Source organism: Pomacea canaliculata, linkage group LG4 (assembly GCF_003073045.1).
Source record: "Pomacea canaliculata isolate SZHN2017 linkage group LG4, ASM307304v1, whole genome shotgun sequence".
Classification (NCBI taxonomy): Eukaryota; Metazoa; Mollusca; class Gastropoda; order Architaenioglossa; family Ampullariidae; genus Pomacea; species Pomacea canaliculata.
The window spans coordinates 9212980-9234770 of record NC_037593.1 but is presented as its reverse complement, the minus strand read 5'-3'; the positions used below and the strand labels follow the sequence as shown (position 1 = coordinate 9234770).

Sequence of the window (21791 nt, the reverse complement as noted above, 5' to 3'; positions counted from 1 at the left end):
CCTCTGAATGCTCCATGAACTTGACCTCTTCAAAAACTCAAACTCGCTGTTTTGATGTTTGATAAGTCAAGACCACTTGCCTGCGCCAAGGGTGTTGTAATCGACTACATCGAGTAGCCAAGGGTCGGTGTGTGTGTGGTTGTATGTGTGTGTGTGTGAGTGTGGTTGTGTGTGTGTGCATGTAATTGCTGCGTTCCGCTTGTCCAAACCTCCCCCTCATAGGGTATCTACCTCCTGGCTGCATTATCCAGGACTGGGTGCCCAGCACGCGTGCAGCACCACAGGAATGCTGATTACAGTGAATATGGATTCACTCACACGCTGTCTTTCATCACACGGAAAATAATAATCTGACAGTGTTTAAGAGAAGTTAGTTACGCGGCATTCCTCAAATGACAGCATGGCTAACTCCGCATTTAGTGCCAGCAGTCTCTGAAGTCTTTGTTTTATCAACCTTGTTTAGAGAAAATGATTCTCATCAAGGATTGCCTTAATTTCTCCACTAATTGTTTCAAAATATCACGACTTGTTGCACCAATGCCCTGTAACAGATGCTCCGAACTGTCGCGGGCGGCTTTTTGTCTGACCGACTCTAAATGGTCAAAAGCTTTCCGTTGCCCGGGGTTCGGAACTTTTCCGAGGACATGCATTGGACGAACATTTCCATATGTGGCTCGGACCCTTCCGTACGGACGACGATTGACAGGAGAGTGACGGGGGTTTTGGGCCCAACGTCCCACCCCTTGTCTCTAGCCGCCGTCAGGAAGGGTGTCCGTGATGAGAGAATAGCGCTTTGTACATGATCTCATGTGTATTATCGTGCTGTTCCCTAGCGCTATAGATGCGACAGTGGCGCGGGTTGTTGAAAAGCGTATAAATACGAGAGTGATCGAGGTCTGGTTATCTTGCTGGCAAACAAGCACATCCATCTATAAAAGCAAACAATATCGTGTTTGCTCGATCCTCCTTGCGAGCCTCAGAGTCAACAGATCCAGGCACGAGGGGTATCGTCGGAAGGCACAGCGCGCCATCTTACTCCACACAGGACACAGCGGGTCACTCCAGGGCGAGGGGTGAGCTTTTTTGTGAGTTGGTGCATCGAAGCCAAGAAGTGGACGGTCCATCATGTCGCTTCCCAAGCTACTGCTTCCACTGTTTCTTTTTTCTCAGGTAGGACCTTCGTTTATTTTATGAAAATAAGAACAAATGTTGCAGGTGTGAGATGCCACACCTGTTCAAGGCCTGGCGTCACCAACGCACGTCAGCCTAGACTGATGTACTTTTATGATTCAGGTAAATCAGCGCTCACCTGAGAATGCGCTATTTTAAGACTGATGTGCACAAATCAAAGTTTTAATTCTAGCATAACCATTTGCTTTATTTTGGTACTTGAATGTGCAAAACTGGCCTTCAGGTAAAAACAGCAACAACGAGTTTTTAGGGCGCACACCCAGACAGTCACTCCCAACACCTGGAAAAGAACATGTATCTTCGGATTTGCAGCTTCTCCCTTTACCTGGTGATTTTAAAAAATCTTTATGTTGTTCTTCCCTTTTTTTTTTTTTTTTCTTCTTGCACTTTTTTCTTTTTCGAGCAACGAATTTAATGCGGACGTGACCTGCACTTCAAACCATCTGCTACCTGACGCTCTGTGTTTACCTGGCTAACACTTCAAATGGCAGGTTCATATTTTGAGACTGCCAGCCCCGCCATACTCAGACTACCTATGCTGTGGCCCCCATAGACAATAGAAAAGTTATCGTCTCTGGTTCCACTATGTCAGTCAGGGCACGTGCTGGGCTGTACGCCATGTGGTCTTGCCTCTGAAGTTCCCCCTGATTTGGCACCCCTGGCCACTCCCCGCCTGGCGCCGTATTTGAGTTCAGAGGCTAGGAAGCTGGAGGCGGCGTGGGCGGTTCCACAACGGAAGTGTATATATAATTTCGAGATTCCACTGACCCTCGCTGAGGCAACAGTACAAGTGCATGGCGCGAGTACAGCCCGCTGTGACACAGTTTGCAATCCAGGCCGGATGTGAGGACTGGCCCGGCCACTAAGCTTGTCGAAAGGCCTGTTATTATTTGCCTTAGCAACAATCTCCTCTTGTCCGGGGGTTAGTGGTAACACTCTGTCGCCACTGCAGTGGGGATCAAAGTCTTGTGTTCATGCAGGTAACATAAAAGTAACTTAGCACCTGTTCTCAGGGCTCGTCGTCAGTGGTTTTCGCCATTCACCCCTCTCCTTAGATGGAAGCTTTCTCTTATCAAACGCCAGACATGTTTTCAGAACCAATTTTTCAGGATTAAGTCCCTAGAAGGAAGCACATAAAAATTGTTTCATCCTATGTAAAAATAATTGTGTTTTAGTGACAGCACTGTCTTCAGGATGAAGTGGCTCTTGCATCATGATGGCTCTTTTTTTTTTCTTTTTTTGTCGTTTCCTCGTAGCTAGTTCAGCTTCGAGGATCATCTGCCGTTTGCTTCTTCACCTTTGTGAGACACAATCTGGAAACTTGTGCATGTGCATTATGATTTAGAGTTATTCCTCTATAAATGTTAGTCTACGCAAGACATAGATAAATGTTAGTTGCATTCAAATACCCACTACCCTTTATCAATGTTCTTAGGTATTTGTTGGGTGTTTTTTTTTTTTAAAGACGGTGAAGGTAGTTGGGTTGATTGTTGGGGTTTGAGGTGTTAGAGACCATACTTACATGTCATCGACAAACAATGGAAAAATACTTCTCTTTTAAAAGACTATTCAGCCATTTCTATAAAATGTCAATAAACACTATCGTCCGTAAAATATTTATGAGTAGCACGTCGATGAAAAACAATTATTTTATATGAGTACTGAAACGTGACCGCACCTCACTGCTAGTAATGGCCCGACTATGTCTCAGGTGATTGTTGCGAATCCATCTTACCGTGAGTTGGAGGAGCTGGCGGACCTGCTTGCTGTGGGTGAGTCACCCACATTGCTTCTGTCGCTTATGTTGTTATTTACTTATAACAACAGCGTCTTTTGTGAATTAAATATACAGGAGACCTTTGTGTCGTCAAAGAATGCATTTGATAAACAGACATTTTATGTTAAAGGTTAAGAAAGGTTAATGAAAAGAAAATATGTGCTTTAAGGTGGAGATACATACATAAAGGGAAATGCTGAAGGTGTCTAAAGGTTCTATGGGTTTTTTTTCTTGATGAGACACATTATTGGGAAAGACACAGTTACAGAAAACAAAGCAAAAAACTGCAGATATTTAACAAAAATTCTTCTTAGAAAAATAATAAGAAAAAAAATGTTGCCAAGCTCAACATGGCACAAAGATAATCTGATTTACCAAGTGTTTCGTGGCGCTGTCATCAGACTTAATATTAAAACTGTTCATATTAATGTGAATTTCATAATGTAAAAGGTGTATATTGTCCATGTTCTGATTGATTGATTAATTGATTGATTGATTGATTGATTTTCAGAAAAGCGTCTCTTGCTTGCAAACACAGATGACGACGATTTCATAACAGGTAAAGTGATGAGCTCTTCACTCCAGACTTGTCTTATAAAAATTGTCGGTTTTTTGTGCCATGTCTTCATCACGATGGTGCAGTCCTAGGAGTCAATGCATAAACTTTTTCACAAAGATTCTTTTTCGAGAAAATCACGCTGAAGGTTTACTTTCTGAGTAGTCTGTATGGGATATCCGTGGTTCAGCTGCCTGAGTAGACCTTGGGTGTCGCACGGAAGGAACGAACTTCATGCTCGTTGTATAGTTTGTACACGAGGGAATCTGTTTGTCATGTGCAGTGTGTACACAAGAACCCATCGAGCTGGCCCTGGTGATTGACGCCAGCAGCAGTATTCACCCGAGGGACTTTCAGTTAGGGCAGCAGTTTCTTCACGAATTCTTGAACCAGTATGACATCGGCCCAGGCAGAAACCAGGTGACTTACTAGACCGTGAAAGTCAGTTGTCGTTATTTGTAACTTTATAACAGGTGGACGGTGAGCAGAGAGTCGTCTCCCCGAGGCTTTACTTCATCAGACAACCTAAGTCCTTGGTGTCTTTGTCAATCCTGTATTACTTTTCCCATTACTTTCTAAAAAAATATTTATTGTTCTAGGCACACAGTAAATGAAAAGAAATTAGGTTAATGTCGAATTTGTTGATGTTTAGTCAATAGTAGTGTATATAACTTGAAAGAGTGTATGAAATGGCCCTCCCGAAAGAATTTGAATATAGACAATATTCAGGCTTTTTCCAGATTTTCTTTTTTTTTTTTAATTTATAGACATAATACTGGTGTTACGAAGTAGAAGTATTGGAAGTATTATATAGAAATTCATGCATACTGCATTAAACTCGGGGAAGGGGTTGAGTAAAAGGTCAAGAATATGAGAAGATTGTGTGAATGAAAAGTACTATGCACAGTGATTCATGACTGTAAGGTGGGTAACCGTTATCCAGTAGTTCCTGATGAGCAGTATATAAATAGTGCGAATACAGCTTTGTTAATCATCAATCAACCAAGATAGATAAAGCAAACACTTAGAGGGATGTTTACCGCCTGACGCTTAACCCTGCTTGTGGGCAGGTGCGAGTGGCCGCGGTGACGTTCGGGTACGAGGTGTATGTGAACGACGCCTTCTACCTTAACTCCTTCAAGACCAAGGAGGAAGTGCTCAATGCGGTCCAGAACATGCCCTTCCGCGCTGGCCTGAGGACGGATACCGGAGATGCCATCAAATTCATGCGCGAGAAGCAAATGGTCAAGACCCGGGCCTGGGCACCCAAGTTCGCCGTGGTCCTCACGGACGGCAACTCTCAGAGGTGAAGTGGTTTACAGATGCTCCTGCAACAAATGACTGTTGGGGCTTTTTACATCTTTGTTTTCTTGGAATGCAGTAGAGTTTACGGAAGTGAATTTCAGCCCAACCTGACTAGGTATGGCTTCTATGTTGCTGTGCATTCAGAACCCACAAACCCACCTCTTCCCTCTACCGGTGTGATGCTCATTGGTAAATGATGCTCATGCTCATGACCTATGATCTCTGAACTTGTGCAGGACAGAGTACACGAAGCAGCAGGCCGCCCTCGCGCGTGCCGAGAACATCACGATGTTCGCCTTGGGAGTGGGCAAGGCGGTGAAGGAACAGGAGCTGCTCAACATCGCCGGCGACCCAAGTCGCGTGCTGCGTGCCGATAGCTACAGCGAACTGGACGAGGAAAAACGGAAGGAGCTGACCAAGCAGACCTGCGTCTGTGAGTTCAAACATGGCCGGGGGTGGGTTGGCGGCAATGGGGAGTTACTAAGTTACTTCAGCTGTTAAAAGCAATAACTCTCAACACTTTATTTCTAAAAAAAAAACAAAACAAAACATAAAGACGAAAATCTATTCATCGCTTTTAATGTTCAATACAAATGGTATCTACATGCATGCGCAGTTAGGACTTTCTGTTCTTTGTTAGCAAAGTATGACTAAGGCAGGTTTTGCACAAGCAGTACAAAGAGTCAATATAAGAACATCGTCTTGACAGTTTACTATGACGGCAAATAAAATTAAACACGTGTTTTCTTCAAAGATATTAAATAGTTTTTAATACTAAATTTCATTATTTCAGCAAAACCAAAGCCTACAACAACTACTACGACGACTACAACCACAACCCCACCCCCACCAATGGAAGAACGTAAGAAAATCTTGTTATTTTTCTATTTCAACGCTTTCTTAATTTGGTAGTTTTGGACAAATTTTATGTAAGAAATATTTTTAATTAAAAGGAATACTGCCCTAAAAAACGTTAGTAATATTTTACATGACATCATTCAGATTTTAACATTTCAAAGAAAGATTTTTAAACAGAAAAAAACTGCAGGCTGCGTCGATTGCTCCGAATAAGATATAGCATTTCTTGCTTCATCTGGGACTGGATGCACCACCTGTTGCTTGGGACAAACTGGGCATAAGCTTGGACGCCAAGCAAGTCAGTAGCCTGGTAACGAGTTGCCAGACAAGTAGGTTAGGCCTCTTTGTCTGCCGTGAATGGCGAAGGCGTATAGACCTGGTGTTGTACGCCCAGCCCACAACTCAAAGACAATCGTGATTTCATTTGAACACAACTTTCATGTGTGCAGCTTGCAGTATCAAATACCCGAGTGACATCAACTTCATCTTCAGCCCGGCGGCCCTGGGTGTTGATGCCACAGGCTGGGTCACCCAGTTCATCTCCCACACCATCACCAACGAGGAACTGGAGAATAGTTTTCAGGTGCAGTGTGATGCAGTTTAATGGAGTTTTGCAGAGAGTAGTCAATCTAGGATTAATTGATAAACAACTCAAACTCGCATTTCGTGTCTGGCGTCTCTCTTATATTTTTCCTTACGCCATCAAAAATTCGTCTGGCAAAGTTTTTAACAAATCAGATAACTGAACATTCTTATCACAAACTACTCCAACAATATACCACAGTTCCAAGGTAACACGGTGCTCATTTGTAATTAATTATTGTTAATAATTGTTGTTATTATAATTCTGGTGACAATTTCGTACCTTTGGTTAGTTATACCTAAGACTGGTTGTGTCTACATTCTAATTCGTGAACTCTGTGTCTGCCCACCAGTACGGCGTGGTCAGCGGAGATTGTCCCGACGATGAGGGCTTCCGTCTGAACCAGTACACCGATATCCCTTCCATCCGAGCCCGCTTGGATCGCTACGACCGCAACAACCTTCCAAACCTCATCAGAAGTGCTTCCAACAAATTCTCCGCAAGTAATGGTGGGCGGACCGATGCTGTGAAGGTGGCGGTCATCTTCCTCGGCAACGCCAAGGTCAGGGGAAGGCGATGTCCATTTGGTTCTCATCTACCGAGACTGGGACGAATGTATTTTGTGCACATAAAACTACTGTTTATCACAGAGCAAAAAGAGTTCATCATAGACTTATCCTAATAAATGAGTATATTATCATTTTGGTGCAAATAGGATATATTTAAAAGCTTTGTCACACTTTACATGCATAATGTTTGTTGGATCTCACAGAAATTTTGTAAAACTCTGCATGAACAATATGATTGTTTTGTCAAAAAACATAATTTCTACTGTCTGCAGTTATATGCGCAGTCAATAATAACATTTGTTACACGTACCACTGTTCGTCAACAAGGCCATGAAAGTTTGCTAACGGAGACATAGGCAGAATTTGATAATACTGGAATTTTATTTAAAATCGTTGTGGATGTTTTAACGCTAACTGCATGGAGTGGTCTTAGCATACCGCCCTAGTTATTAAAGGACATCCGTGATAATGTAACTACGGTGACAGACGGTGTGCACGTACATTGCAAAGAAGGTTTGTCTTTTGATGGTGATCAGGTGGACTCCAAATACCTGGACTCATCCATCCAGGAGTTGCTGGCCTCAGGTGTGCAGGTATTTGTGTCACGCACTGACCCCGGCATCAGAGTCAACCTTCCCCCCTCTGTGCGTCTGCTGGAGGAGGGCTCCTCTATCAGTCAGGCAACGGAACTGGTATCGCACATCTGTCACCTGGACGACAAGGTACGAAAACCTTACACCCTCTCCAGACTCGAGTCTTAGAAACTCAGTCTCCAACACAAGTAACCCTCTACTAATTTTAATATATTGAGAATGTCCACGATGGTGCTGACATACAACAAAACTGCCACATGTGCTGTTTTCGTAGTCAACGGATAAGTCTTGAAGTTACTCCTATTAACAGATTGGATTAACAATAGATATAATCTTAAACAAGCGTTGTCTAAAAGGTTTTGTAGTCATTCTATCTAAACATACATGGGGCGTATGAACGCAAGCGAAGCGGATAACTGAGTGGTTAGAGCGTTGGCGTCTGATGGTTCGATACCCGTGTAGCTTCTCCCAGCGACTTAGCTGTTGAGAACGGGTGCCTGACTCCATAGAGTGCTGGTGCAGTTAAGGCAGCGAGGGAGAGGAGCCAGGCACCACCCCTAATTAAAGGCTTACTCCGCGAAAAGCGAGGTCTCTAGTACCTCAATCCTTTTTACGAACGAAATGCGGGGAACTTTGTTATTTGTTCAAAGAAAAATAAATAAGTCTGTAATCACAAGTTACATAATGTCTAAAATCAACAACCATAAATGTCTAAAATCAACAATCGCAGAATGTTTGTAGTCAACAGTCACTTAATGTCCAAATTATATGTTAGACGATGTTTGTCTTTTGATGCTGCGTATAGACAAAAACATTACTTACCTAATGACTGTAGAAAGATGGGAGGGGGAGTCACTATTGGACTAGGATGGATTCTGTCTACCGGTTCGGAGCAGAACATATCAAGCTGCATAAACTTGTAAAATCGTAACCATCGTAAAGTCTAAGTTCACATTTTTGTAGTCGCTGAATGCGTCTGTAATGATATATGTAGCACATGTTGTCTTTCGTGTTATTTTAACATCTGTATTATCAGGTTTTGTGCCACCTAATGTGTGTAAATACTGTGTGATATTGGAAGTCAGATGTTGTACAACCTCTGTATTCAGGTGTGTAAATATTTGTAATATTACACGTCAGGTGCTGTGTAATGTCTCTAGTCAGAGGCTGTGAGACAAACATGTAACGACTGCTGTGTCTTGTCCCCCAAACCCAGTCGTTGCTTCGTTGGTTTTGTGACGTGCACTTCTTTGTCTTCCGTTTCAGGAGTGGTAAGGTCTAGGACCTGTAGCATTTAGGATTTGAACTAAACATCAAGTTTTCGTTTTCAAGGAGAAAGAAAGTTCACCAGAAAATGAAGAAGAAAAAAAACCAGACTGCTGAGACTTGGAAGTAAATATCAACAACATCGCCATCTTCGTCACAAGAACTAAGAAAAAGATCTGTGTGAATGTAGTTGCATACAAAATGTGTTGTCCAGAGCACAATAGCATGTGTCTCGTAGGTCCTAGGAGTAGCCCGCATCACGTGACCGTATCGTCCATTCCTACACCATTACACTGGCATCACTAAACTGAGATCCCAGTCGTGTATGTTAGAGAAACTCTGTAAAGCTTTTTATTACTCTATTTTAGTGCAATACTACACTCCCCTTAATGCATTTACAGTTTTTTTAAATATATAATCTCTGTGTCTTAAGATTTAAGATCACCCGGCAAAAAAAGCGACTGTGAATTTTTTTTAATTCGAAAAACAGTAGTTCGTGTCAGCTTGAGCACTAAAAACTTTGGAAAACGTAGTTTTTGTCAGGCTAGAGTTTAATTTTTTATGTATAATTTTAACGAACATAACGACGGTTAATATGTCCACCTAAAATCTTATATAAGAACTGTGGTGACGAAATGTACATTTATCACTGAACCCGTTTCATGTATCTCGCGAAGCTACTGTAACCACATGTATTACAGCCATGTAGAGAACGGGGTGTTACCCAGACTGAACACACGTCGCACACTGAGGAGGTATGAACATAACCGGCCTCAATGTGTGCAGTGGCTGACCAACCAAACACCCAAGCTTCGTGGCTCCCTGCTAATGTATTTTCATATCAATAAAGATGCTATCTCGTGGATTCTCGCTTGAAGTTGTGAAACAAAGAAACGTGATCTGTCTGTCTGTCTGCCTGCCTACCTGCCTGCCTGTTTGTCTGTCTGTCTGCCTGTCTTTCTGTCTCAGAAAAGTGAGGTTTTAACAGGACGTTGAGGATGGATGCCTCGAGGGACGCTACGCTGTGGGGTTCGCTTCATTGTCTCCCAGGGGCTGGAACCAATGGCCAGCGTCCACAACACCCACGTGACGCTACAGCGCGTGAAGGCTTTTGGCGCCAAAACTGCGGACAGGTTTGGGAGGGGTGATGAACAGTGAACCCCCCCATTGGTACAACAAGCAGCAGACTCAGCATCAAGCAGACGACACGTGACGTAGTATGGACATGACGTCAGGCGTTGCTACAGTCAGCGGAAGAAGGCCTCGACCTTTCCCCACGCGACCCGGATAAAAATAGCCTGGAATATGACGTCAAACGTCGTCTGCTGTCAGCCTTTCTATTTCCGGTGTCCCCAGCGCTGAGAGGCAGGCACAGAAACATGGCTGACACGTGACAACAATAAATAAAATAAAGTCAAACGAAATAAACACTACAATTTGACAAGTAAATTCAGCGTAATACACACATTTAATGGAGAATATTAATAAATTACACAATTAAATAAGAATGTGAAATATTCACGAGCATGAATCACAACAGTAAGTACAAAACTTTTGTGTCACATCTCCATCCTCAGTACACAGCCCTGACGAGAGACCAGGTTCGTGACAGCGAATTAAATGAATTATGAATGGCATAGGTGGGTGGATGGAAGTTCTTTGGGGTGAAGACTAACATTGAGTAGAGCAGGGGCTAGGTACTATAGCTACCTCCAGTTCTGCTTTACCTGTCTGTCAAATTCGCTTGAAACTGAGCCGCCCCACCTACGGGATCTCAATCTTTGTTCTCGTCACACAGGAGCACGAGTGAAGGTGTCGTCATACACACAAACACACAGCCTGCCCCCACAACTACACACACACACAGACACATTTTGTATGTAGTTTATTCCATGTTGTACCTTTATTTCACGTCATACTGTTACACCTTTGATGCTGTGGTGGTGTTGTTGTTTTTGTTGTTTGTGCGTGATTCTTGTTTGCTTCATATTCATTGCTGTTAACAAGTCTCTATATTTACTGATATCTTTGGTTTATATCAGAATGTACGCTTTATGCAATTTGTGTTTGTATTTACATGTCTGTTTTTGTTTGCATACAGCTGATTGAATCTACTCTCCTATTACACTTACTGTATGATTATTTATTACTACTACTGAACAAGAGCTGATCAAGTCTCTCATCTAACATCCTGCTTTCTGATGATACAGCCACACCTGCTGAAGGCCAAGTTGCAGTGATGGTGGTCACTACATAAGCCCAGAATGGATTTGTTGCTGATAGTAAAAAGAAACCCAAACTGCTGTTGTATCTGTTTGCTAACAAACAGCAACTGTCGCTTTTCGGCTGCTCGTGCATTCATCAAGTCCTCATAGCGACATTTGTAGGTCAGGGGACTGAACACAGCTCTTCTCTTGCTTCAACTCTACAGCACAAACCTAGCAGTCAACACTCTTTCTGATGTTACTTATTACCAAATGTCTCTGTTTACAGCGAAAACACACAAACAAACACACGCACACGCACGCACGCAACTACCTGCGCACAGCAAGAAACGCTGACATTTTGCTTTGCAAATGTAATAGGTAATCAGAAAACCTCGCTTACTCAGTTACAAATTTTATTCTTTTTGTTCCACGTCTCCCCAACCACCCCAGCCCTATCGTCGGAAGGATCAAAACGAAAAAAAGTATTCAGCGTACAGAGGCATGGCGTGGGGCCTGTGTTGCTCCCCAGCATATAAATTACAGTCCACTGGTGGCACTACACAAAATGGCCAATTACTGTGCTATTCCCTTCACTTTATTGTAAATTAATAATTTCCCCTGCTGTAAATCACCTTTCCAGCTTCGCCTAAAAGCTTTTCGTCAGTTTTTTTTCAATAGTCCTTTATGCATATTTTTATCAGAAAATGTCTAATACAAACCTTATCATGAACTTTGTATATGACATTAATTTGAAATTCTAACCGGATTAGCCACTAAAGTCGAGCACACGAGGTCACACTGATTGTCCAAATGACATCTTTTCAAGTTACATGCTTCTCTTCCATGCCATCTCCTTTGCTTCGCGAGCCCTCCTGCATCCCCGGTGCTTGTTAATTAGGATTTGTTACTAATCAGAAGAGAATTTTTCTAATTGCCAGCGGGAGCACAATCAGCCACCCCATTAAATTAGGAACAGGGTAATTAAGAGGTGGCGACTGTCGTGATAAAAGTAAAATAACAAGATAATGATAACAATATTTCATTCATTCCTGAACACGCCTGTGATTTTAGAATTAACTGGGTGGGGAGTGGCGGTAGCGGGAGGGTGGGAAAATATCACTAATATAAACTCGCAGATTTACTCCGGGGTGTCACCAGTTCCTGCAGTGTCCTCAAAGAGCAGGTGACAGCTGAATGCATTACTTGTGAACCTGGAGCGACCTCAGCCCACACGCCGACCGAGAGAAAGATTGACAAAGACCAGAAGTTTTCTGTAGAAAACGCCGAGGACAGAACCAAACAAGTTTTCCACCCTCGGAGAGGACACCCGAAGTACTAGTTCTTTGTAGAACCAGTGTTGAAGAATCAACACTCGCCGTATTTTCACAAAATGGAGATTTTCATGTTTGTTCTGCTGTTATCACTGATGTCACAGGTAAGTAGCCGTTGCTCGGTGATGTCGTTAAGCACAGATGCTGCTCGTTGTCGTTAATTTACTTATGAGGCCGTGTCATTAAAACTTGATCCTAAAAAACATGCATACTTTCGGATTTGTATCAACATTTAGCATCTACAACAGTGTGACAATGGTAAATCGAGGTCCACATGTCTTGAGATGATTAAGGGTGACCGAATGTATCAGCACATTTGGCGAAAGGTCCTAATTCTATATCCGAGTTTTATTCATATTTTTAGTTTTATTTTAGCTTTTTTTAAATTTTCCCCTTTGTTGCAGAATGCGGCTTCTTTGGGAACAGCTTCACAAGGTAAAGTCTGGAAATTCGTTTCCTACACAGAAGTTTTAAATGACAGAACATTTAGTCTGTAGTGGAATGAGGTATCCATGTTTTGTGCAATTTTCATGCAACGACTGAAGTCTGACTTACATTGCAGGGAAACGTGATTTGGCGGTTGAGGACATGGGAGACTATCTCAAAAGTGAGTGATGATCTTAAAACAGTAAATCATTTTTTTCAGTCAGTAGTCTACCGAACTGTCAGTTATTTTTCTCTGTTCGGTCTCGATCACTGAAGTCGGAGTAAACTTTATCGAATTGTTTATCATCTCAGGAGCTGAAGCCGTGGCCTTATATTCACTGCTCCGGTGCAGAATGTATGAAGTTTTAAAGTGGTGTTTGGTTTCAGCTTGTCAGCAGCAGCCGGTAGAGTTTGCCTTCGTGATTGACTCCAGTTCCAGCATCCATCCCTCAGACTTCCGCAAGGGCCAGAATTTCTTGATCGACTTCCTCAGCGGCTACGACATCGGACCTGGAAAGGTTCGTGTTCATTTTAAGATACTGAGAGAATCGAGAATAATAATAAATGTCATACCATATTTAAATCATAAAGGGAAATATTTAATACCATGAATCACAACAGTAAGTACAAACTATAAATTAAAGTTTAAAAAGTTAAATATAAATGAAATCTCCATCCCCAGTAGTGTCACCGCTGTACACAGTCCTAAGAAGAGAACAGGTTCGTGACAGTGAATTAAATAAATTGATTTGAAAGTTGATAAAATGATAGACATATTTGATTTCAACTGGCTCTACCTTGATATTTGTTTCTTAAACACTTTAATATTCTCATTAACTGAAAATGCGATTGTAACATTAGTGCCCTCTAGTTCAAAGTTCATAAGTGAAAAAAATATTAATCTTAAAAAAGTTATCAGAAAAAAGAAACACGCGTGGCAAAATGAAGTCATTGTTGTTGTCCCTGAACGAACTCATCTGCAGTTTTTCCTATCCATAAGTGTAGAACTTCTTCCGACTTCCGGAAAGAAGAGAGAAAGGTGAGGCTGGCATCCTAGGGGTCTACCCCGACCCACCATTTTCTTCCTTGGTCATTTCGGCAGGTGAGAGTGGCTGCAGTGACTTTCGGCCAAGGTGTTTACAAGGAAAATTCATTTAACCTCAACACGTACCAGGACAAGGAGAGTGTCCTGGAAGCCGTGCGCAAAATGCCGCACAGGGCGGGCTCCACCACAGACACCTTCGACGCCATCAAGTACATGAGGGAGAAGCAGATGGTCGTGACGCGCCCGGGCGTGCCCAAGGTGTGCATCGTGGTGACGGACGGCGAGTCGCGAAAGTGAGTGAAGCCATCGCCATTTTGATGAGGCTGGCAACCTGGGAATTGCACGAACTTCTGTAGAATAATAATAATAGTAGTAGTAATAAATGCGAAATTTATATAGCGCATACTCATAAGGAGCATGTTATTAGAGAGTCTGCAAACAATGACAGATCATTCTTGAATGGACTTGAAAATGTTATCTCATTTTCTTAATGGCGACAAAAATATCTGTGCACTACGCAGCTGGTTACATTAGTTTTCTGGTGTCTTTTATTTACACTTCAATTTCTTGTAGAATTTCTAGCCTTGTCTTCAGCAACTGTGGCCTGAAGATTGAAGCGAGCTGGTGTTGTTGTTTGAAGTCACGTGTCACATGTGATGTTGGTGTGCAGCACCACGCGGACTGCCTATGAGGCCGAGCAGGCTCGCTCACGGGGCATCACCATGTACGCTGTGGGCGTGGGCCCTAAGGTCAATGACCTCGAGCTTCGCAACATCGCCGGCGACGAGACCCGAGTCCTGAAGGCCAACAACTACGACGCCCTGCTGGACCTTAAGGACTTGTTGGCCTTCAAGACGTGCGTCAGTAAGTCAGGCTCACTGCGCATGCGTCTGTCGCCCTAGTCACGTGTCACCCAGTAAATCCAGTAAATCCAAACACTCTCTGCTTAATAGATGCAGCCGCCACCTTTTACAAAATAGTCGCAAATATTTGTGTATTTTGTAGTTGCTTTGTTGGCAACACTAGCTACAAAGTGCTGAGCTGTAGTTATTAGACATAGACAGTTAATGTAAACAAATAAAGGTAGACATTTATAGGCTTGACTATCGAGTTTCCTAATATGTTTTCTTATGCTGTATAGGCTTAACATTTATGTAACGCGGGAGACTAAATGTTAAATATTTCAATACCCCGAGAGGATGAAAGAATCTTGAATTTTAAACCTTAAATCTGTTGCAGTTGAAGAGAAAACAACTCAACCACCCATGACGCAACGTAAGTACATGCAATCAAGCGACAACAAGCGAACAATTTTGATTAAAATAATCCCCATAATGAGTCCGTGTATTCCAGTCAATGTAATATAATCGCGTGTTTACGGAACTACGCAGTACGATGTAATTATCTACATACGGAACAACTCAGTCTGAGGTAATTATGTATTGCGGAACTACTCAGTATCTTGTAGTTGTTTGTTTATGAAACTTCTATGATAGCGTTGTGTATTTGAGGAACTACTCACTGTGATATAATGATGATGGAACTACTCAATGCGATGAATGGTAGAACTGAGAGACTTGATCACGGCGATGTATTTTGTTAATTGCAGCCTGCAGTGTAAAACATCCGAGCGACATCAACTTCATCTTCAGCCCGGCGGCCCTGGGTATTGATGCCACCGGCTGGGTCACCCAGTTCATCTCCCACACCATCACCAACGAGGAGCTGGAGAGTGGTTTTCAGGTGTGGTTTTCTACGCAATTATGTAAGGTTTTATCCAAGTCGTCAAGGCTACAGCCAACCAGAGAGCTGGAATCGCATATTAATTATATTAACTGTAGATGTGCGCTACGTCACTCCTTTCTGTGCATTGTATGTGTGCAGACATATCTCGCAAAAAAAGAGTTGTTCATTTAGATTCCAGGTTGTTGTATCATGTAAAACTTGCTGAAATGCTCCATACAAAAGGAAATTTTTACAAATAATAACTTTTAAAACTCATGAACTGTAGCAGGCGAACCTTTAACATATTTATTTATTGCATTGTAATTGTTTCATCCATGTTCCTTCATCAATTCATGAGGATGCCTTTCAGCTGCTCACCAGCACTTTCTGTCTCCTCACTGATAATGTGCCCCTTCATTAGTAATGTGCCCCTTCACTAGTAATGTGCCCCCTCTCTAGTAATGTGCCACCTCACCAATAATTCGTCTTCTCACCAGTGACATTTTGTCTGCTTGTCAGTATGGCATGGTCTGTGGATCGTGTCCAGCCGATGCTGGCTTCCCTCTGAACGAGTACTCCAACGTGGCAGACATCCGAGCCCGCCTTGACAGCTTCGACCGCAACAACCTACCCAACCTCATTTCCCGGGCTACTGCTTTGGGGTACTCAACCCAAAATGGCGGCCGTCCCAACGCTTCAAAAGTAGCAGTCGTATTCCTGGGCAAATCCAAGGTAATTTAAATGATTCAGAAAGAAAAACAGAGGGGAAAGGTTTGAGTCAAAGCCAAGTGGTAGACCTACACTGGTGAACTGGCAGAGGGATTGAAAGTTAGCACAACAGTAAACAGAATTATCCAGTAAGGTTGCAGTCAGTTAATTAGCACGCCAAAAACAGAGAAGCAACAATAACAAAATAAATGAGGAAATTTGTTAACAGTTTACTTGAGGAAAGAACAAAAAAAAAAAAAAAAGGGAGAAGAAGACGGGGCTAGCTTGCAAGTCCTGTCCTCAAAGTGCAGATGTCAGCCCTCCACCCGGCAGGTCCTTTCCACTCAATCAACATCGAAAAGCCGTTGTGATCAGAACACACAACCAGTCATAGTACTGTCTGGAAAAGAACCTTACCTTGGAACAGGTTCCATCAATTCCACACTGTTCATTAGTGATGCAACAGAACTTTGGATTCATAGGTGTCGCTTTCCAACGCCTTAACGGCGCTTCGATCAGTGTGATGAGACACTAATTAATCTGCTGTGAATTTCTCGTATGGGAGGAACTAGCGGCTCCATAGAAAGCATAGACTGTGACTGACATTCCTCTACTGGGTAGAGACAGATTAACATTTAATTGTTCTCGGTGGATTACGTTGGCAAAATGTGATGTTTCTTAGTCTCCAGAGCCCTAGTGACCTTTGTCACTGCCAATCTTGCAGGTGGACCAGCGGCAACTTGTCGAGAACTTGCGAGAGATGGTGCAGGGAGGGGTGAAGGTATTTGTGTCACGCACCGACCCCGGCATCCCCGCCTCCCTGCCAGCTGGGGTTCGTGTCCTCGACGAGGGCTCGTCGTTCAGTCAGGCCACTGAGTTTGTCAACCTGCTCTGCAATCCAGAAGAGGTGAGCGGTCTGCCCTCAACAACTTCCGCTATTCGGTTATGAAATAGAAACAACATATTGCGATAAAGCTAACAATAATAGCGCATATCTCATTCCTTTTTTTTTACGAATAATAGCTATGAGATGGTAGTTATGTCACTACAAGGGTTAGAACGATCGGTAGTAAAGAGATGAAAGACTGAGCAACATTTTCTGGTGGGGGGAAAAGAAATACATAACATTAGTGATGAGCTATGATCTTTCTCGAAAAACTCTTTCATGAAATTCTTCAGGACGATTAGGCCAGTTTCAATGTTGACATTTTTAAGGACAAAACAAAAATGAGCGAGCTAGTTGGCTGTTTCAAAAAAAAAATAACCTGACAAAGCCCATTGATAATAAGCTTCCCATTTAGTAGGAAGTAAAAGGGGCTTAATCCACGTGAGTTATTACATTCTTTGTTTTGCAGAGTTAAGCACCTTGATTGCCTTCAGCGTTGGTCATCGTGAGCAGGTCATCGTGGTCTTCTATCGGTAGCTGTCGTGCAGCTCTTGGGATTGTCTCAGGGAAAAGCCTTATGGAGAAAACAGCTACAAGTATATTGCTTCATATGCAGCTCAAGAAAAACTGCAAAAAAAAAAAAATTGTACTTTTGATGTAAACTTTTTTTTTCTTGTGCTGTTGTCAAAGAAATTAAAAAGATGTACAGTCACGTGTCTGCAGTTTTACGAATTTCCTCCTTCAGCTGACTGAGTGTTGATATGTTTGTGTATTGGCTTGCTTTTCTATTTGATGCATCTTGATAAAGATAACAAAAATTCAGACAAATTAAAATAAACAATTTAAAGCAGTTAGAGGCTAACCATGTTTTCTTCTGTTTTAATATATTAAATTTTTATATCTGTATTTTGGAATGACAACATACCTTAAACGCTGTTCATCTTGTACGATACTAACAAGTGTGCTCACATGCAAAACTAAACAAAAGAGTAAAAAGTAAACTAAGCAAACAAGTGCTAGTGACAAGATGATTACAAGATAAGGATAATGTTGTGTGTCTTATTTCTCGTGTAAGCGTAGTTCGCGAGTGTGTGTACCGCGTAGGAATAAAAGATAAAAAAGCGTGTAATTCGTACACCCGTGCAGGAGCACAACTGATGGCACGTGACACTAGAGACGACAGCTCACCTCCACGTTTTTCGCTCAGTGAACAGTGTGTGACATTCCCACCGCAGCCGCCGAGACGCTTGGTCCTACCTGTACAGGTGTGAATACAGACAGAGGAATCTGTGCATTTAGTTCCTTGCCCAATCAAGGTAAACAAATATGTTTTATATTGTCCTGAATTCTAAATTCTGATTTCACGGCAAAAGTATTCTTAAATTGTTTCATGAAAAAAATCTTAACGTCCAATAAGAAATCACGTGATGAGTTTAACTCAGGGAGACTAATAGTAGCAGTGAATGGTAGTCTCATTAATCATTAAGTTACAGAAACTAATGTGCTGATGAGTTTAACTCAGGGAGACTAATAGTAGCAGTGAATAGTAGAGTCTCATTAGTCATTAAGTTACAGAAACTAATGCGGTGATGAGTTTAACTCAGGGAGACTAATAGTAGCAGTGAATGGTAGTCTCATTACCAATTAAGTTACAGGAACTAATGTGGTGATGAGTTTAACTCAGGGAGACTAATAGTAGCAGTGAATGGTAGAGTCTCATTAATCATTAAGTTACAGAAACTAATGTGGTGATGAGTTTAACTCAGGGAGACTAATAGTAGCAGTGAATGGTAGTCTCATTAATCATTAAGTTACAGGAACTAATGTGGAGGAACAGTTATGGAAGACCCGCTGAAACAGATCCCTAACTACAGGAGGGCCTGAGAACCTTCTTCCTACACCGGACCCACCCAGGGGTGACTGTCAACCGAGGGAGGACTGGGTGGCTCGATTTTATCCGGGTAGCCCTGGAGTTTCTTCCCTTGTGGGTCGTCGAGGAATCGAACATCCTGTCAACGTTTCCACTGATGTCCAGACCAAAGAGTGTGGAAGTGTCTACCAGCATTTGTGTTTCCATGGAAATATGTGCAGTGGCTTGTTCGTGTAGTTGCTAGTGTGACAGCGCACCTGCCTGGCAGTGAAAGGGTGGGAGAAGAGCATTCCTGGCGCTGAGGTTCGTGAGAGTATCCTACATCGGGACTGCAGATGTCGGGAATGGTAAGTGTTATCTTCGACTTACTCTAATTTTTCGATTTTTCGATTTTTTATTTTTTTATTATTTAATTTGACCACTAGTCATCGGACATAGTTCCATGACGATATCCCATTCTTCTTATCAGCAAGTAGACAGACGTGAGGACAAATATAAGAAACTTTACATTTTTGGCGAGGAGCTAAGAATTGCGAGATGGTATAGATAGCTTTGAGTTTTCTCTGTGCGAGAGTTATTTGGTATTTGACCGTGTGTTGGGGCAGAGGGTTTGTGTTGTTGGGATGTGACCTGAACCAGCTTAAAAAATACATTTGCCATCTGCCATCGTCTACCATCAACTACCATCATCTATCATCATGTGCCATCATCTATCTGCTATCATCTATCTGCCATCATCTACCATCATCTATCTGCCATCATCTACCATCAAGTGCTATCATCTGCCATCATCTATCTGCTGTCATCTATATGTCATCATCTATCTGCCATCATCTGCGATTGTCCGTGACAATTGGTGACCCCGAAGAGATTGCGGGGCTGTTTGTCTTGTACAGTTGTTGTGTGGAAGGATTGTCCTTTGAGGAGTCTAGTGGTCTTCCTGTTGATGTTTATGGTTAATTTTAACATTTTATTCCCTGTCTCCAGCTCCAGAGGTCTAGTAAGGGCCTCTGTCTCTACTGTATTCTGTCTTTCTTTCCCTGCTACCTTCACCTTACCCCTGAGTGTTGCTTTTATTGGAAGAAGCTTGGTAGTGTCTGAGCGTGTGATTATCTCCCCATTAGCTACTCCATTTTATTGTTTTAAGAAAAAAATTGTTGGCTGTTCCTCAAACCTATATTGAACTTTAAATCTTGATGATGAGCAGTGTTCACATTATTACATTTAAAGAACTGGATTGCTCTTTGTTTGCTCGTTAGGATTGCTTATGTGTTTATTGCATCTCTAGAGAGAAATTGCCATTGTGGACTTGTTTGTGTTTACTGAGATGTGTGTACACTGACTGCTTTGATTTATGATTGAGTATAGTTGTTTCCTGACTAGCCTTGATTGAACGAGGGCTTACACCTGTGTTTACATCTGTAGTTGACTTACATAATTTTATTCCTTCTTTTATTTTGCGAATCATTGTGAAGGCAAGTTTTGATGCTGTGATTACATTTCTATCCCGACTGTATTTGTGAGATAATTTTAGGTGATTTTATTTTATTATTTTTTGCTATCTTTGTGTGCAGCATGGACCGCCACTAGTGTGTGATGTGATCTCATGTAAGAAAGAAGGCGAAATGATAGGATTAGAAGGTAAAGCTTTGTCTTTGACTACATACATACATAATGCACAGTGTCGATCGTTATGATAGAAATGTGGAAAGTAGAGCAAAGAAACAAGCAGACAGCTTAGACATTGTCAAGAAAGGGGAAGCTGATAGAATTTTTACTTGTTAATAAATGTTGTCAATTGTTGTAAGCTGTTGATAGTTGTTGATGAGAGTTGATGATGGTTGTTGTTGATGGTTGATGTTGATAATTGTTGATGATGATGATGATGATGATGATGATGGTAGTTGTTGATTGGTGGTGGTTGTTGTTGGTGGTTATTGAAAGTTGTTGATGGTCGTTGTTGATGGTGGTTATTGAAAGTTGTTGATCGTTGTTGATGATTAATGGTGATGAGTGTTGAGTGTTGTTAATTGATGGTGGTGGTTGTTTGTGGTTATTAAAAGTTGTTGATGGTTGTTGTTGATGATGATGGTTGCTGTTGATTGATGGTGGTTGTTGTTGGTGGTTATTGAAAGTTGTTGATGGTCGTTGCTGATGGTTGATGTTGATAATCGATGATGATGATGATGATGAGTAATGTTTATGATGGTAATTGATGTTGATGAGTGATTGCTGTTGATGCTTGTTTATTTGGTGGTTGTTCTTGGTGGTTATTAAAAATTGTTGATGGTCGTTGTTGACGAATGTTGATGATTAAAGGTGATGAGTGATGAGTGTTGTTGATTGATGGTGGCGGCGGTTATTTATTGTTGATGCTAATTATTGATAGTTGTTGATGGATGTTGATGATTGATGATGATTGTTGTTAATCATTGATGATGATAAACGTTAATGAGTATTGATTGATGATGGTTGTTGGTTAATGTTGATGAGGATTGTTAATTGGTTGTTGCTGGTTGTTCTTTGTTGTTGCAGTAGCTTGTTGTAAACACAACAGAACGCCAACAGCAACAGCCAACAGCCAACAGCCAACAGCCAACAGCCAACAGCCAACAGCCAACAACAGCCAACAACAGCCCAACAGCCAACAGCCAACAGCCAACAACAGCAACAACAGCCAACAACAGCCAACAACAGCGAACAACAGCCAACAACAGCCAACAACAGCCAACAACAGCCAACAACAGCCAACAACAGCCAACAACAGCCAACAACAGCCAACAACAGCCAACAACAGCCAACAACAGCCAACAACAGCCAACAACAGCCAACAACAGCCAACAACAGCCAACAACAGCCAACAACAGCCAACAACAGCCAACAACAGCCAACAAC

The 21791-nt window shown here is 42.1% G+C and overlaps 2 protein-coding genes and 1 long non-coding RNA gene across 4 annotated transcripts; all 3 read left to right on the top strand.

Moving 5' to 3' along the window:
* Window positions 1-893: 893 nt before the first annotated feature.
* On the top strand, window positions 894-9563 carry LOC112562165 (collagen alpha-5(VI) chain-like). 2 transcript variants are annotated; one of them, XM_025235228.1, is made up of 11 exons: window positions 894-1170; window positions 2903-2963; window positions 3480-3527; window positions 3808-3944; window positions 4595-4830; window positions 5066-5262; window positions 5623-5691; window positions 6137-6270; window positions 6623-6832; window positions 7376-7561; window positions 8765-9563. In XM_025235228.1, the coding sequence occupies exons 1-11, from the start codon at window positions 1126-1128 to the stop codon at window positions 8813-8815; spliced, it is 1374 nt and encodes a 457-aa protein (XP_025091013.1). In that variant the 5' UTR covers window positions 894-1125; the 3' UTR covers window positions 8816-9563. The 2 variants fall into 2 exon arrangements, with proteins under 2 accessions (XP_025091013.1, XP_025091015.1); XM_025235230.1 differs by having other exon boundaries at window positions 8699-9563.
* A 2483-nt stretch (window positions 9564-12046) lies between these two features.
* Window positions 12047-17742, top strand: LOC112563129 (cartilage matrix protein-like). The gene is made up of 11 exons (XM_025236884.1): window positions 12047-12340; window positions 12641-12671; window positions 12799-12843; window positions 13050-13180; window positions 13765-14000; window positions 14378-14571; window positions 14947-14982; window positions 15317-15450; window positions 15952-16164; window positions 16865-17047; window positions 17496-17742. The coding sequence occupies exons 1-11, from the start codon at window positions 12296-12298 to the stop codon at window positions 17499-17501; spliced, it is 1254 nt and encodes a 417-aa protein (XP_025092669.1). The 5' UTR covers window positions 12047-12295; the 3' UTR covers window positions 17502-17742.
* A 466-nt stretch (window positions 17743-18208) lies between these two features.
* On the top strand, window positions 18209-21447 carry LOC112562691. The gene is made up of 4 exons (XR_003098902.1): window positions 18209-18342; window positions 18838-19243; window positions 20471-20537; window positions 21432-21447. It is a non-coding gene; the product is annotated as an uncharacterized LOC112562691 (long non-coding RNA).
* Window positions 21448-21791: the final 344 nt, after the last annotated feature.